Source organism: Apiospora kogelbergensis (assembly GCF_038363985.1).
Source record: "Apiospora kogelbergensis strain CBS 113332 chromosome Unknown utg000003l_segment0_segment0, whole genome shotgun sequence".
Lineage (NCBI taxonomy): Eukaryota > Fungi > Ascomycota > Sordariomycetes > Amphisphaeriales > Apiosporaceae > Apiospora > Apiospora kogelbergensis.
Genome location: NW_027117420.1, coordinates 3,018,530 through 3,033,791, shown reverse-complemented (window position 1 = coordinate 3,033,791; position 15,262 = coordinate 3,018,530). Strand labels below are relative to the sequence as shown.

Below are 15,262 nucleotides of genomic sequence, written 5' to 3'. Positions count from 1 at the left end.
CTCTCATTCGTGTCTATTGTAATCTCTATCGATGGCGAAACACGAGTGTAAGCAGAGTGACAAGAAGGCCATAAGCAGTAGTAGGACTAAGGGGCAAAAAGAGATCACGTAGTTGGACCTCTCCTCCCTCAGCATACCTACCCCTAAGCTCCAAAACCGTCAGTACCGTTGGACGAAAAATCGATCGCTGTCCGTCTATATATAGTCTCTCCCCCTTCTCTCGTGGGGTGCGGCGCTTCCTTGCTCCATCATGATGACGAAGGGGGTACTATACTCGACCGAGAAGGCCCCAATCAGTATAGGTCTTCTCTTTTTCCCTTGCATTGAACAGTCAACACAAGAGTGGAAAGAGAGCGGTTGGTGATGATGTGATGAGCGCCTGTGCTTCTCCTTCTTTCTTCCTATATGGCGCCCAGGCCCTTCTTCTCCGGTCTTCGCAACCAAGTGTAGTTATTCGTACAGACTATGCACCGCATATAAGCCATATATGTGTGCGTGCATGCGCCACCCACCCGTCCACCCCTGAATCCAAGCAAACAAAAATACAAATCTGAGTTGATAAACACCCGAGGTAGATCTTGCTACCTTTTTGCCACGAAGTTGTCGCAGTCGTTTCTCCGCCCCTATGCCTCCTTCCACCTGAACGCCACAAAAGAGAACCCAGAATACCTACCTACCAGCCAAAACCCATAGTTGTTCCTGCCAGTGCCCTCCTTTCATTCTCATGCCTTCCTACATGTCATATGCGATTGTTTCCCCTCTTTCAAAATGTTCGTAGGAGAGGCCAAGCCCGTACGGGTTACTTTCGGTGGTGACAATAAGCAGGTTGTGCTCATAAAATGTCGAGCTCGAGGACCTCCATGCAGCGTTGTTCTTTGCCCGATGCGGAACAACAGAGGACGGGGAGGATATATACAGTTTTGAATCGAGAAAAAGTTGTATAAATCTACAAGGTAAGCCTCTCGTAAGGCTTTACCGCTCGCCACCTTTCGTTTTTGGTTGCATTTCGATCGAGTTCCCATATGCTTTCGCGACGTGGCCGTTGCTGTTGCCATTTCCATTCCTTCTGGGGACATCTCATCCTCGGAATCGTCTGCGAGATCGGCCAGGCCAAACGCGCCCGACTCCTCATCGTACGCTCGCATGAGTCCCTCGCGATCTCCGCTTACTCTCGGGTCCGTGCTGCGTCGCGCCTGCATGCTGAGCCTCGTCTGGATACTGGAGATCATGTCGGTGCCGGTAGAGTCGTTACCGTCGCGACGGCCGCCGAGCATTTTGTCGCCGTTGGGATCTCGGCGCGACAGGTTGAGTAGGTAGACACCGGAAAAGGTGGTGAGGAAACCGCAAAGCAGCGATAGCGTGTTGACCGCATCTGACGTGTTGAAGCCGCCATACAAGATAAAGGAAGCGCATAGCGTGGCGGTCGTGAAGGTTACGTAGTATAAGGGGTTGACTCTGCAACATTGTTAGCCATGGATTCGTCACATAAGCGGGTTCGGCCGGGGCAAAGTACATTTGGGTCGAGAAGGTAGCCAATGCCTTGTTGAAGTAGTTCATCTGGATTAAAATGCAGACGGTCGTCAAAATCATGAAAACATATGTAGAGGCGTGGCTGAACTGGTTGTGTCCGGCGAAAGTAAGCTTCACCGCAATGCCGAAAGCCTTAACGGACATGACGGAGACGGATCCGACAGTAGAACAGATAGAGAGGTAGATCAGCGGGTTCTTCTTGCCGTGAACCGGCGCAATCTTGTAGATCATGACACTGGCGTACACAACCACAACGAAGCAGTAGAGAAGATATCCTGGAAGTCCTGTTAGAAGCTGGAAGCCCCCATCGCATTGCATCGGGGTTTACTCACCAGGCTGGAGCGCATATCGGAGGATCTGGTCGATGGTCTGAATGTCCTCGTCCGCCGGGGCGTGTAGAACGATGATGATAGCGCCGATTAAGCAGATCGCGCAGCCAAGCTTTCCCAGTGTACCCAGCTCTTCCTTGAGGAAATAGGCTCCCAGAACTGCTCCTATCAAAACACTGAGGGCACCTAATGGCGTTACGAGAATGGCGGGGGCGAATGCGTAGGCGGCGAAGTTGCATATCTCTCCGAGAACCACTGGAAGACAGCCTCTGTTAGATTCTGAAACTCTAGAATGTGAGGCGAAAAAAGTACTCACAAGACAATATACCAGCCCACCACACGGGGTTCCGTAGGTAGACGAAGCCATCACCCTCGAAGCCGTGTCGTTCGCTCGTTTGCATCAAACCCTGGAAAACATGATCAGTCTCGAGTCGGTACAAAATGGGAGCCTTGTAAGAATGGCAATCGCTCGGTGGGTAATATGCATACCTTCTTCGTTATCACGAAACTTGTGCCTGTACAAACAAACAAATTAGCCACTGATCATGGAAACCGGTGTCAGGTACGCGCGTTCAAGGAAAAGACATACCTATCGCCAAACTTGATGACATGGCCAAGGCCAGTCCAATATATCTAAAGATAGAATCACGTTAGCACCCAGCACTTGGATTCGGGTCATGCTTCGAGGGCAAAAGCCCATGATTCAGAAGCGCGAGAAGGTTGCCATACTTCTCGTCAAGCATCATTTCGAAGGTGATGCGCCAACTCGGCTAGGAACAGTTGAATTCAAGGGATTCCTCGGTATCCTTGGGGGGCCCTGTGGTGATCGGTGATATAGCAGCTCGCGCCTGGCGAGAAACAGAGGGTTGGTTCCAGTAGTTGAGCGGCAAGCAGGAAAGGCGAATGTTCGCAAATGCTCAATGTTGGGGTCTGGAGGATGTCCAGGATATCGTACAACCGATGGCGTTCGTTTGCGCTCTCCAATGGAAGGAGGCTAGAAAAGCGGCTTGGATGCCACGGATAGCTGAACCAAAAGGACTGGTGGTGGCAGCGCACACTAAAGGGAGTGAACCAGCAGATGCATATGGTGGTTGCGTAACGATCGTTGTTGGTCGGGACGAGGTCGCAGTCGAAAAGAGGGCGTTCAGTCTATCTTCTTTGCTGGGTGGAGGAGGGGAGGGGGAAGGGAAGGGAAAAAGACAAAGGCGCAAACAGTGTCTTGTCAGAGACGTGGTCGTCGGTCGTCTCGTTGGGATTTGAAAGAAGGTTGGATGGAGATCAGAGATCAGAGAAATGGACTGAAGATGCGATGCGCTGCGCTACGATCAGATCAGGGCGACGATTAATTGCGTTGGGCAATCCAAAAATGCTAATGCGACTCTTTCGGTTCGGGCAAAGTGTCCCTCCTGGGTGGCTGTTAACCTTCCTTGTCAGAAGACCTAATCTACTAATAGCGTGTCGTGTCTAGGAATTTTGGGGGGCGTGGTGGTGGTTCTTTGGGTTTGGGGAGTCTGGACTGGATGGATTCTAGATTCAATTCAATCAATGGTATGTACCAAGGATGGCGAGGACTCGGGGCTAGGAGAATAAAAGTAACGAGAACCACTTTGGGGGGTGGGCGTTACGTGTGTTTCGAGGTTTCAGGACGGCTGCATCTTCCTCAGCAGTCGCAGCAGTCGCAGCAGTACCTGGCTTGCCGGGCTGCTAATAAGGCGGCCCAGGTACTCCGTAAAGCAGGAGGAGGAGGAGACACTCGGATAGTGGGGATATTCCAAGTCACACACACAAGACACCCCGTCTGGACACCCCTTCTGGACACCCCCTTCCAAGCTTGCTGGTGTTTGGTGGTGGTACCCTCGCTGGAATGGGACCATCCATCGGTGTCTGTCTGCCTGCCCTCTTTCCTCTGGCGGCCCAGGGGAGAGAAAGTAAAAAAATACAAGCACATTCGCAATCCGTGATACCAAACCGACGCGGGAATATGCTCCGTATGGTTGGCTGCTTGGCTGGCGTGCCTGGAAGGGATAGGACAGGGATATGGCAAGCGACACCTGCAGGGGAATTTGGGCGCACTGCACTCGCTCGCTCGCTCACTCACTGCACTTACTCTACCTGAAGGGTCGACGAACTAACTAGCTAATGGGTTATGGCAGGATGGTGCTACCGGCCTGTAGATGGTTACGGGTAAAATAAACAAAGCTCTTGCGGGTATGCGTGTACAGAAGATGCTCAATCAGAAACCTTATAAGCCACCGCGCCTCTCACCACAACCACCCACCATTGCCCTCACCAAGCGCCAAGATTGCATCGCTTGATCTTTCCTCGTTTTCTCGCCTGCACAGCCACGGACGAGCTCTCGACTAGTGATAGCGCACACTGGCAACCTGCAGAGGCTAGATGCGGCAATTTCCCGGGAGGTGTACGACTACAGGCGTGACAGATGATGACAACGTGGTGCGTGGACGCGATGCCGTCTTTGAGACTAAGCCGCCAAGCCGACGTGTTTTAGAAATCCGCACTCGAGACGCTTGGAGATTGAAGCTCTGCATACCTACAACTGAGCGGATATGTACATAAGCAACCGTGCGACCGTCCGTGTCGGCAAGACAATTCAATATTTTTGCTTGAATGATTACCGCTCGGCCAACATGAATTTCAGCAAGGAAATCGTCATGTCATGTACCTAAAAGCATCCACCCCGTATTTCCCACGATATGACGTGTTGCCTGGCGGATGGGCAAGATGCGGCACGGGGCTCCTGCACGGGGGCCTCCATTTCCCCTGCCTTTCCTGGCGGCACACGGATTTCTATCCTATTAGTACTCAGTACTATAGAATTTTAGACCGCGGCATTTCGCAATTCGAGCGCTCCGCTTCCGACCTTGTTCGTCCCTGTTCTTGGCTATGTCGGCTGCAGATCATATAAACGGTCAACCGCTCGGTCGGCCGAACAGTGTTTCATCGCTGGCCATGACTGACTGCAGTCCTCGTAACGGTGTAAAACTCCTTCTGTGGCTTTGCTAATTCCCACATCGTCTGTCGCGTCTGATCAACTAGGCCGCCACTTAAGCCCTGGTTGGCACCACTAGAAGACATAACGCGCGCAAAGGAAGAAAGAGACCCCTCGTATTTTTCTTAGGTAATTCACTAGGCGAGAACCAAGGGGTGCGTCAGCCAGCCTCGTCAACGGCTGTGCGCTCGGGTAGGATTCTCAGAATAGTCGCAATTTCTTCTCGCGGCCGGACTCAGCCAACGATGCTGAGATTCAACGAATAGGTGGGCGTGTATGAGAGGGAGGGTATTCATTCCCGCTTTCATGGAGTAAGGCGCGAACGTAACAAGTCAAACGTTGCAGACCCTCCCCTTTCAGACTTCTTACTCAGAGATTCCCAATTCACAGAGGGGCCCAAGGCTCTGCTTCGTATTCGGTGCTCTGGTGCAAAGATCCTACTTGCTCATACCTGCCATGAATGCGACATGCGTATGTTACGTTTGAGTAGTACGAAAATGCCGCCTCAGCTGGTTGTGTAGATGCAGCTTATGCTTATGGGCTTATTAAGGGCGATAAAGGGGAGATAACGCACATGCTGATTTCCTTAGCCAGACAGACAGTCAGATGAAAGTCTCGCAGAATTATATATATATGTATATATATATCTCTCTCTAGATGGATCTTTTTCTGATTTCAAACAGGATGTTTCTTGTTGACCCCGTGCAACAGCATCGGATCTTGAGTGCCGAAATGTTTGGTGAGGGCCTCAACCGTAAGCTTATTGCAGCCGCCCGCGGGTGTCAACCTGTACGGGTCGTAACTTGGGTTAAAAGTACTCGACTATGCGGCCTCTGGCCTACGGAGCATAAACAGTGTGCCATGAGATCTTGATTGAGGGTAATACAGCGTATTGGGATCTCACTTGGCATGGAGGTGGTTTTGAGTCCAATCCGTTCTTACAATCTGCTGAAGATATCGCTGGTACCCAATGAGTTTGAGGCTTCCTTCCACCTAGTCAGTTTACTGAGGTGTAATTAAACATGTCCTGCTCGCAGGGCCATGTAGCTGTGAGCACTCGATTAGGGTGTCACCTACGTGAAGATTTTGGATATGACCCCGAATAAAACCGTATAACCCGTCTTAATGGAATTGTACTCAACGTTTTACGGTTTGGTCTTTCACTCCGACCAGGCGCTTGATATATTCACCCACATATGGATAGTAGAGGTGTATTGGTGACCACCTATAGATGTGGAGGTCCCATACCAACTCGCAAGTGCAATGCCGACTTCGTTCTCTTTGAATCCAGGATAGCAACTCAGCGCAATCATGATACTTTCTGGATCCCAGCATAGTTGCCTCGTTCAATAAAGGATAGTAGTCTGATGCTCGATATGGGTAAGGAACTTTGGCACCCGACTTGAAGGGAATATTCATGGGCACATACCTCATCTATGGAGTACACTCATGCCACTTGACTTTCAGAAAAATAGATGGCCTCAGACCTCCAATAGACCTAGCCGGCCACTCGTTTCAGCTTGAGTGCCGTTGAAATGCCCTCACAATAACCGCTATCAGGACAACAACGATGATAGCCACAGGTAGCGTCCTGTTTGTTTGCCAAAAAGGGCTAATCGGCAGGCAGGGCACTACCAGCATCTGGCCAAACGCAAGGTCGGAGTGAACAGAGTCAGGTGGGAATGATGAATATGGTTTGGCAATGCCTTTGCCCCTTAACACAGACGGGTCTCCTCTGTGAATCATTGAGGCCGGCTTTGGGTCATGTAATTGACATCGCAATAACGGCCATTGTGGGACATCTAGGTCTCGGAGCAGGAATGCTAGGCTTTTGTATCCAGCTCCGTGTAAGACGCCCCAGCAGATGTCGATGGTGTCGGCGGGATTGAGATATCCTTCAATGAACCTCTTTGGTCATGTTTGCACACTTTGAATGCGTGTAACGAGGGGCGTCCCAAAAGTTTGGAGTCCGGGATATCTGGTATATGAAGAACGACATCAGTCTGTACATAGTGGCGAATTTGGGCTGTATAACTTTTAATATAAACTCATCTCAGGACTTTATGGGGTGCGCGTTTTGCAGGATCACTTCGTTGTTGATTGGTCGAGTATCAATGATGATTCGCCCCCTTTCATACTTCTTGGCATCTCCCAGATTGCGTATTGACACCAGAGCAGTAGCGAAAGCTGTGTTGCTACTGTTTAGGAGGAATCAGTACCTGGTCTGTTGTGCTGTTGATCTACGCTGCTTTTATGTTGCTCTTCTGGTTTGTTGTAGCGATTGACTTTCTCCGCTCGTTCGGATACCTCCCTGAACTGACACGACGACAGTCGCATTTACACATCATGACGGTTGACGAACACGCTGTTCGGACTGGCTCCGGAGCTCTCTAGACCACCAATTTATTATAGAGCCTCATAATCCCTTTCACTAGTTTTGTGGGCGGAGATCAGGGCCAGACGAACTTAGGTGAACAAGTCAAGCAAGTCAAGACGAGGGCCAGATGTAGCAATTGCACTGTTGGGTGCCCAGAGAAGATTCCATATATTCTGAATATCGTCTTATGGCGACTATCGCATTGCCTCAAGCCGCGTGCGGTATCACGATGTACTGCCTTGGGTTGTCTGGCCCAGAATACGTCCAAGTGACAACGGGGATGAAAGGATACCAGCAGGCAAAGTATTGATATTTGTCATGATGAGCCCGCCTCAAGCGTGAGCTACCTCTGGAATATGAACCAATTCTTCTCTTTATCTTACGCTGCCTACTACTAAAACGTTCACGGACCTATAGAGGCATTTATGTGCGTGCTCTTTGAGTCGCGGCCGAGAGATCTCGCGTATTATTATAAGTCTGGCTTTGGACCTATTAGCTACTACTAGCTTTTGTACTCCCAGCTAGTTATTTTTGAAGTTATATGGTCCTTCACTGCATTCCTATAGCGCTCTTGATATCCGGTGCGGTTCAAGTGCACCGAGTATCCCACCACCGGTTATTTCTTGACTATCCCGTCGTCCACCGGCTCATATAGCGACGGAGTTGACCATGCAGTTGCTGCAGATCCCTTTCTCGGGCCCATTTGACTATTCATAAGGCTTTCATTTCGGGCTGAATAGTCAGAAAACAGGGACTAAGAGGTCACAAAGGCTTATCAACCACCCTTCTCATAAGATTCGTCTTTGGTGCAGTGGAAGCATGTATTTGGTATGGCCACGGTTTCGGGTTCCTCTGGCCCGGGAGTGGCCGATCACGACATGAACTTGGGATAGATCATTTATTGATACATATGAAGTATTGGGATTATGGCAATACGGATTGCCTTTGCCCCTCAAGGAGTTACATATGGTGTCAAATCTTCATCTCTTCCCGCACATCTGCGCATCTTTGCACCCCCGACTTCCTCAAGTGCGCGGCCCTTACGACAGACGCTATGCTTGTGGCTGTAAAGAGGGGTTTAAATACCTAACCTGGTGATTGGGACTCTCGCCCATCCTGCCGGTGTTACTAGGCCAAAGTGTACACCGATTTTCAGATTATCAATCTCTATCTCGATCTGCCAACCACGTGTTATTTCCAGCTTACTAACCCCAAACGAAGAAAGGAAGAGGGAAAGAAAGGGGGATCTGGAGATTAGAACGAGAAAAGTTTGATCGCAGAGGGGATTGAACCCTCTTGCCTTCAAGTATATAACTAACGACACGATCGCTAGGCTACACCAGCCCGGTCAAAGGAAATACTTGTCAAATCGCATTATAAAGTCCTCTGGGGGCTGTTAGGGGAGTGAAATCACTTCGGGAGTGGCAAGTATTCAAGGTTTGGGGGTACTATGGGACGTGGTTGGATCCAAGTATACGTTGCTGTCTGGCACGACATGCCTCTCACAAGGGCAGCGAAGATTTCGGGGAGAACACCTAAAAGACAAGTAGACCAGGCTCGACTCTTTCGAGGTGGCTCTTGACATAGTCTTTTTGGCACTTTCTAAGGTTGTGCTAGATTACGGTGGCAGGTAGAGGCTACGGGAGACCCCTTTTCCCACAGGTGGCAATACGAACAAGCAATTGGCTGGTAAGCGGTGCAATTGGTGCAAATGGTCCGTATTTGAATTTCTGGCCTAACAATGGGTTAGTTGCCTTGCCTAGTTAGATACCATCCTCTCGTTGCATCATTACTGGCCCCCTCTCATCTTGCAACCCCATGCCTCATATGATGATTATGTGACTCAAGATAGCCGACCGCATAGCCGAAAGCCCCTAGCCCCCAACACGGCCCAAGGGTCTGGCCATGGGAGGGTGTGAAAGAAAACACCAAAATCAGAATGAGCCCTTTCCACATCCAGGCTCTACTTGACCTAGGTTGAGCCCCCGGTCGGTGCAGCGTCAGCCGCACCCTACTGGCGGCGACGAACCACTAAGTCTATTTGAACTACACTTCCTGAACTAGACGTAATCACAAGCAGCCACAAATAAGGAAGCCAAAGGGTCGGTTGACGTTGAGCACCGTTCTGTTTCATTAAGAGGTACTATGTATTGTATACTGTTTCTGTATACGCTGGTTTATTACGCATGTCGTCTTGGTATCATCATGGAAATGTGCCCTTCGCAATTCATACAACTCCGTCGCTCCCGTTATTCCCAAACACAGGGCTTTATATTCAAACACATACAAACACACATCGCCAAGCCCACACAAAAAGCTACTACTGCTTCTGTGAGATCATCATCTCCTCATTTTGAGCGATGGGAGCTGGGCGGTTCGTGGTCGCGTTCTTCTCGCTCTCTTCCAGCACGGGACCGGTCGTCTCGAGCCCGAGCGTGTAGTCGCTGTTCGTGTTGATCTCGTACTCCTCCGAGTCGATGTGGCGGAAGGTCAAGTAGAAGATGACGGTGAGGACGAAGCCGACAATAGCGGGGCCACCGAAGTCCCACGTGAGGTAGGGGTCGGTAACAACCGAGGAGCAGGCGAGGCCGATGATGTAGGCGACACCGGTGTTGAAGAGGTTGATGGCGGAAACCAGACCTCGCATGTTGACGGGGGCGCGGGAGTAGGCGATACCGTACGCGGGCACGTTGATAAAGAGCTCGGAGATACCACCAATGGAGAAGGGGATAGCCAACCACCAGATGCTGATGTTGGCAACGCCTTCGCCGATCTTGCAGTCGGAGGAACCCATGTTACCGCAGGGCGACAGCTTGTAGGCGTAGTAGTTGAGGACGGTGTAGCCGACGCCACCGACCGACGACAGGAAGAGACCGGTCGTGATACGGGCGACGGGGCCGTAGTGGATACGCATCTTACGCAGGAAGGGGTACAGGCCGTAGTTGAGAAGCGGGGCGCCGACAATGATGCTCAAGCTGTTGAAGTTGCTGAGCACATCGTTGGGGACACCGTCCGTCTTCAGCATGGTCGACAAGAAGTTGGCGGCGGAGCCGATGCCGTTGTCGTTGAGGTACTGGATGGGGAAGAAGCAGAAGATACCGGTTGCCTGGAATGTCTTCTTCACGTCCTCGACAAACTGGTCGTTCCAGTTGCAGGTAACGGGCTGACCGCGGGCAGCCATGACCGAGGGCTTCGCGGCGTCCCACCAGCCCTTGCGGCCGATCTTCATGACTCCGCCCTTCTTCAGACACACACCAACAACGCGGAAACAGTCGGGAAGGTTGCTGCCGCCAGGAGGGTGCAGAATAAGGCGCTTGAACAGGTACCACAGGAGGAAAGGAAGGGGCAAGTACAGGATGAGGGGCACGAGGAAAGCCAGCCACCATCCGATGTACTTCTCGATGTACGCAGTGGCGACGTTCATGAAGCCACCGACGTTGATCAGCAGGTAGAACCAGAGCATGACTCGCTCCGTGGTGGACTCGGGATCCTCAATGACCTTCTCGCCCTTCTTGGTCTCGATAACGCGGGGTACGGTGGTGGTCATCTGGTCCAAAAGGATCGGGGACACGTTGGGCTTGAACATGGCGGCGCCAATGGACAGGACGTAGAGAGAGATGAAGTAGGGGATCTTGGCGGTGCCATTGGCCAGGAGATCCTTGGCGCCGGCAGCGACCATGAGAATGTGAGCGATACCGCAGACAGCCACACCGTAGCAGATCATCTTGAACCGACCGGTCTTAGCATCGGCCAAGTAACCGAACAGGAGGGGCAGGACATAGGCCAGCAGACTGAAAGACTGGCCAACGGCGTTGGCGACCTGGGTACCCAAGCCAAGGGCACCACCGGTTTCCTGAGTACCGGCCGGGGGCGCGCCATAACCGTTACCACCAACGGGCAGTGGCCGGTTGACGTAGTTGTTGATCAGGGGCTGGACACCATAGTAAGAGGCTCGTTCGGCGAACTCGACAGCGCAGATCATGTAGGCGACCATGGGAATACTGCCAGGGACTCGGCGCAGGGTCGCGAATTCCTCTTCTGTCGGCTTGCCCTCGTAGTCGTCCGACAGCTTGGTGTGGTCTTGGTAAGGCGGAGGGGCGTCGCCGGTGGGAGTAAGGCCGCGCTTGACGTCTTCGGCGCTGCCCGTGGGCTGGCGCTCAATGTCCATTTCAGCTACAGGGCCCTGGTTAGTAAGGGTTTTTTTTGGGGAGGCGAAAAGTGGTTTCTGTTGAAAGTTGATCGACATACCCATAACGATTGACGGCTCCAGAAATGTTGAGGGACAGACTGGTGCGAGAGAATGACGCTGAGGGAGGAGGGAGGGAAGAAAGGAAAAGAAGCAGTGGGTGGGCGGGATCGCGACTTATATGAGCGAGAGGATGTCGAGCGCAACGAGGGACCACCGAGCCGAGTATGCGCGCCCAAGCACAGTGGATGTGACTGCAATGTGGGCGATCCTAGTCGGAGTGGGATGGGCTGGGATGGGACGATGCGGGACGCAGGCGGCCGGAGTACTTGCCCAGCTACTAGAGAGAGGGAGAGGGAGAGTGAGATTGAGAGAGAGAGAGCAGGTATCGGAGCCGGTCTGGACAACAACTGGGGTTCGCCGCTGGGACTGGGAGAGGGAAACGGGGCCAAGATTGGAAATAGAATAATGTCACGAATACGTCTATGTACCCTTACCATCTCACCCCTCCGGCCCACCAGATTGGTTCCTCGCCGACCAGGGGCTGGGCTGGTCAAACCCGTCCCCAGTTTCCTTATCTCTACTAACATGTTCTCGAGGATTGGATGCTGGTTCTGGCTGGACATCTGGATTAGAACGTGAGGAGAGGCGGACGGCGGACAGAGGACACACAGCGGACAGGCGAGCGTAGCAGAGGGTCGCAACCAAGGGATCGCCTCGGTCCGCATGGCACAAGGCATTCCGCATGGCACAAGGCATTCCATATGCCTGTCTCGCCGCGTCGTATCCGTCACCGTTCTCTCATCCGTCGACATACATGCCTAATGCTTGACTACTAACACCCATCTTAGCAGGTCGGAAAAATACAGTGGAGACGCGTAGTCTTTGCGGGGTGCAGTGCAGTTCAGTGACTTTCTTCTTCTTCGCCTTCTTCTAATGTAAACCGGCGCAAGTCAGATCTCCACCCACACTAACGCCACTGAGATGAGCCGCCGCTCTTTACTGCGAAGGGAAGTACCCCCGGCAGCCAAATACGGCCGGCCATCCCATTCCAATGAAACCGCGAGATCCCGAGGGACCAGACAGACTAGACAGGCTAGACAGGCTAGACAGACTAGGAAAGCTTGTAGCCTTCCAATGGCAGGCGCGCGGCGCATTGAGCAGACGGCGACCCCCGATTCCGAATGCTCGTGGCTTGGTGTGCATGTGGCATCTTCCCCAGCTTCTCGTCTCGCAGAGGGACGACCGACCCAGGACCGCAATGGGGTCGAGCATCCCGGACGAGGAGATTGGGCTTGATGCGACAGCTGCAAGTACGTACGGGCGGCACTTGCCAGGATCCTCCATGGCCACCACACCGACAAGACGGAGCGAATGGGAGTCACCACACCGGTCATCGGCCTTTGTGTCATCTCCAGACCATGCCGTGATGTGTCTATCGCCAGCCCCCGAGAGTCCGCCCGGTTAGGTCGGGTCAGTGCTACCCGCTTTCAGACGCTCCTACAGGACAGCATATCAGAAACACATGTTGGGCGAGACTTGGCAGGCAGCTTGCTTTCTACTAACTGCCAACTGCATCAGACCCCGACGCGAAGGACTTAAGGACTTGCTCATTACAGCATGACTCTTGCGACCTTCCATTATCGGACTGGGGCTTCTTTCGCATGTCTCAACTAGTCGGTCCGGAGAGGCCCCATCCAAATCATGGCCCAGCAGAACCCAGCATCGTTTTGCCAGGACAACCCTGGCTTGCTAGTCGTCAACGGCCACTTTTCAACGCTTTCTAGATTTCTGTCAATGTCAGCAGCCGAGGCTTATTTATTGCTTATGCAGCATTGGCTGTCGGGGTTTGAGCCAGGGCTAGCTGTCATTGGTGATTGGCCTGACTCGATTTCATATCTCTCCCACCGACCCCCCATGCCACTACGTTATGCGCAGTAGTCCCGGGCCGCTCTGGAACGCATTGAAAGGGAAGGAAGCGCGCATCTGGCATCTAGAACTAGCAGTGTGTCGTGTGGTACTTGCCGTACCGCAAACAGGGTGCGCACCAGCCGCATGTCCCTGTCCCTGGCTTGCCAATGAGACGAACTCAGCTTATCTTCGTGGGTGGAGAGCTTTACCAGAGAACCGGAAATGAGGCGACGTGATCGAATCATCGGGGAGCGCGATACCCTCAAATCGGCGGCAAAACTATCCAGCTATCTAGCTACCGGCCGTCCACTCGTTACAGACGTATGTAGGGATGGATGGAGGCTGGCAGCTGGGATGCTCTTCCGGTGGCCAAACACGGGGGTACCTGCAGAAGCGAAGGGTGGTGTTTTGCCGCGCGCCGCTGACGTTTGCGAGCCTAACCCCATGGCACGTTGCATTCGCCTTTCTGCCGTCGAATGAGTCGCGATTGCAATTGATCGATAATGACTGGCTCATGAATCAAAAATTCGGTATTGCCTCTTCCATTTGGGTTTTTGCCCCTTAATTGAACTCGGGTTCTATCAAGCTTCTGCCCAGCACATACCCAGCAACTGAAGACATTGCCAACTGCCAACTCCGACCAAGCTTTTTCGCCCAGTGCCCAGCTCTAGGCACATGCATCGCCGCGAACTTTTACCAGTCCAAGACGCAACCCAATCGCACCCTAACGTCTTGTCCCGTCTTGTCACGCTAAACTCGGCGTACTCTAGTGGCTTCCGCCAAAGACAGGACAAGAGCCTCATAGATGTTCCTAGCGAAAGCCGACGAGGTCCTGACGAGTTTCCGGCTCCCTTTACTGCCTTCAATACCGCAATCACGACATCCGGGCTTGGTGTTGTCGCCATTCGGAAGCCAATTGCGCTATCGGCAAACGATTGAGTAATGGAAATACCCTGATTGCGCCCAATTGTCGCGTGACATGCCAAGGTTATATTATGGAACACCCTTGGCTATTGGTGATTACCTCCTTCCTTCCTGCACAGTCCAGCCCTTATTGCTCCGAAGCGATGTGATAGTGCCCTGGTCATTTCGCCGGACACGGGGAGAAGACCAGGAAAGGCAAAAACCTGGGGACGCAAGCCAAAAATACCTAAACAATCGCGGCTATTACGTGCCTCGCATAGAGTTATGTACAGCTGGTGGGAAGCGTAAGGTCATGCATGTGTAAACTCTGATTCTCGTAGCACGAACCGAATGAAAGCCGCTGGAAGGCTCGAGGCGGCAGGCGGGTGTGCGGCTACATCGCAGGAGTGAGTGCGGCCTCGTTCCGTTTCCCACTCCTCTTGCAGTTCGTCCTATCGAGGGGCCGGGCTGCGAGGAGGGTAGAGCGTCCGCTGCCCGATGGTTGGCAGTAGGCCTAGTTGGCAGAACCCCCCATCTGACACCAACGCATAGAAAGATCAATAGATGCAGACAGCAGAGCACGCTAGACGGTTACAGACCCAACGGAAACCAGCTGCGCATAGTGCATGGCGCACACAATGCACCCTCAGCGGGCAGGCGGTCAGCGGCGCATCCCGAGCCAGGCCCGATCACCCAATGGCAATGGTGATACGTTTTCTTTCTAGTTTCTCTTGCTCCGTCGCTGGAAACGGGTCTGCGGCTCTTCTCCCTCAGATTTCGGGGCTAGCGAGCGGCGCTACTATATTCGAGCAAGACCCCTGTCATGTCGTCATTTCACGTGACGTCGACTTGCACAACAAAGTCCTTCGGCCGAGACGCCCCCATTGGCCGGCGACGAGATGGGTTGATCAGATGTGGATGGCTTCATGGATTGATATGTATGTGTTATCAACGCAGATGTCCATGTACGGATGGCACAGTCAGATGCAGAATTACACGCGATATCTGCCCATTCC

The 15,262-nt window shown here is 52.6% G+C and overlaps 2 protein-coding genes across 2 annotated transcripts; both read right to left on the bottom strand.

The window, feature by feature from the left end:
- Positions 1-401: 401 nt before the first annotated feature.
- On the bottom strand, positions 402-2,470 carry PG998_005744 (uncharacterized protein; the record flags this gene model as incomplete). Its single annotated transcript, XM_066872562.1, has 7 exons — positions 402-463; positions 977-1,455; positions 1,514-1,805; positions 1,863-2,114; positions 2,176-2,308; positions 2,349-2,374; positions 2,449-2,470. The coding sequence occupies 7 exons, from the start codon at positions 2,468-2,470 to the stop codon at positions 402-404; spliced, it is 1,266 nt and encodes a 421-aa protein (XP_066732659.1).
- Positions 2,471-9,566: 7,096 nt separating this feature from the next.
- Positions 9,567-11,414, bottom strand: PG998_005743 (MFS general substrate transporter; the record flags this gene model as incomplete). Its single annotated transcript, XM_066872561.1, has 1 exon — positions 9,567-11,414. One exon carries the CDS (start codon positions 11,412-11,414, stop codon positions 9,567-9,569), a length of 1,848 nt encoding a protein of 615 aa, XP_066732658.1.
- Positions 11,415-15,262: the final 3,848 nt, after the last annotated feature.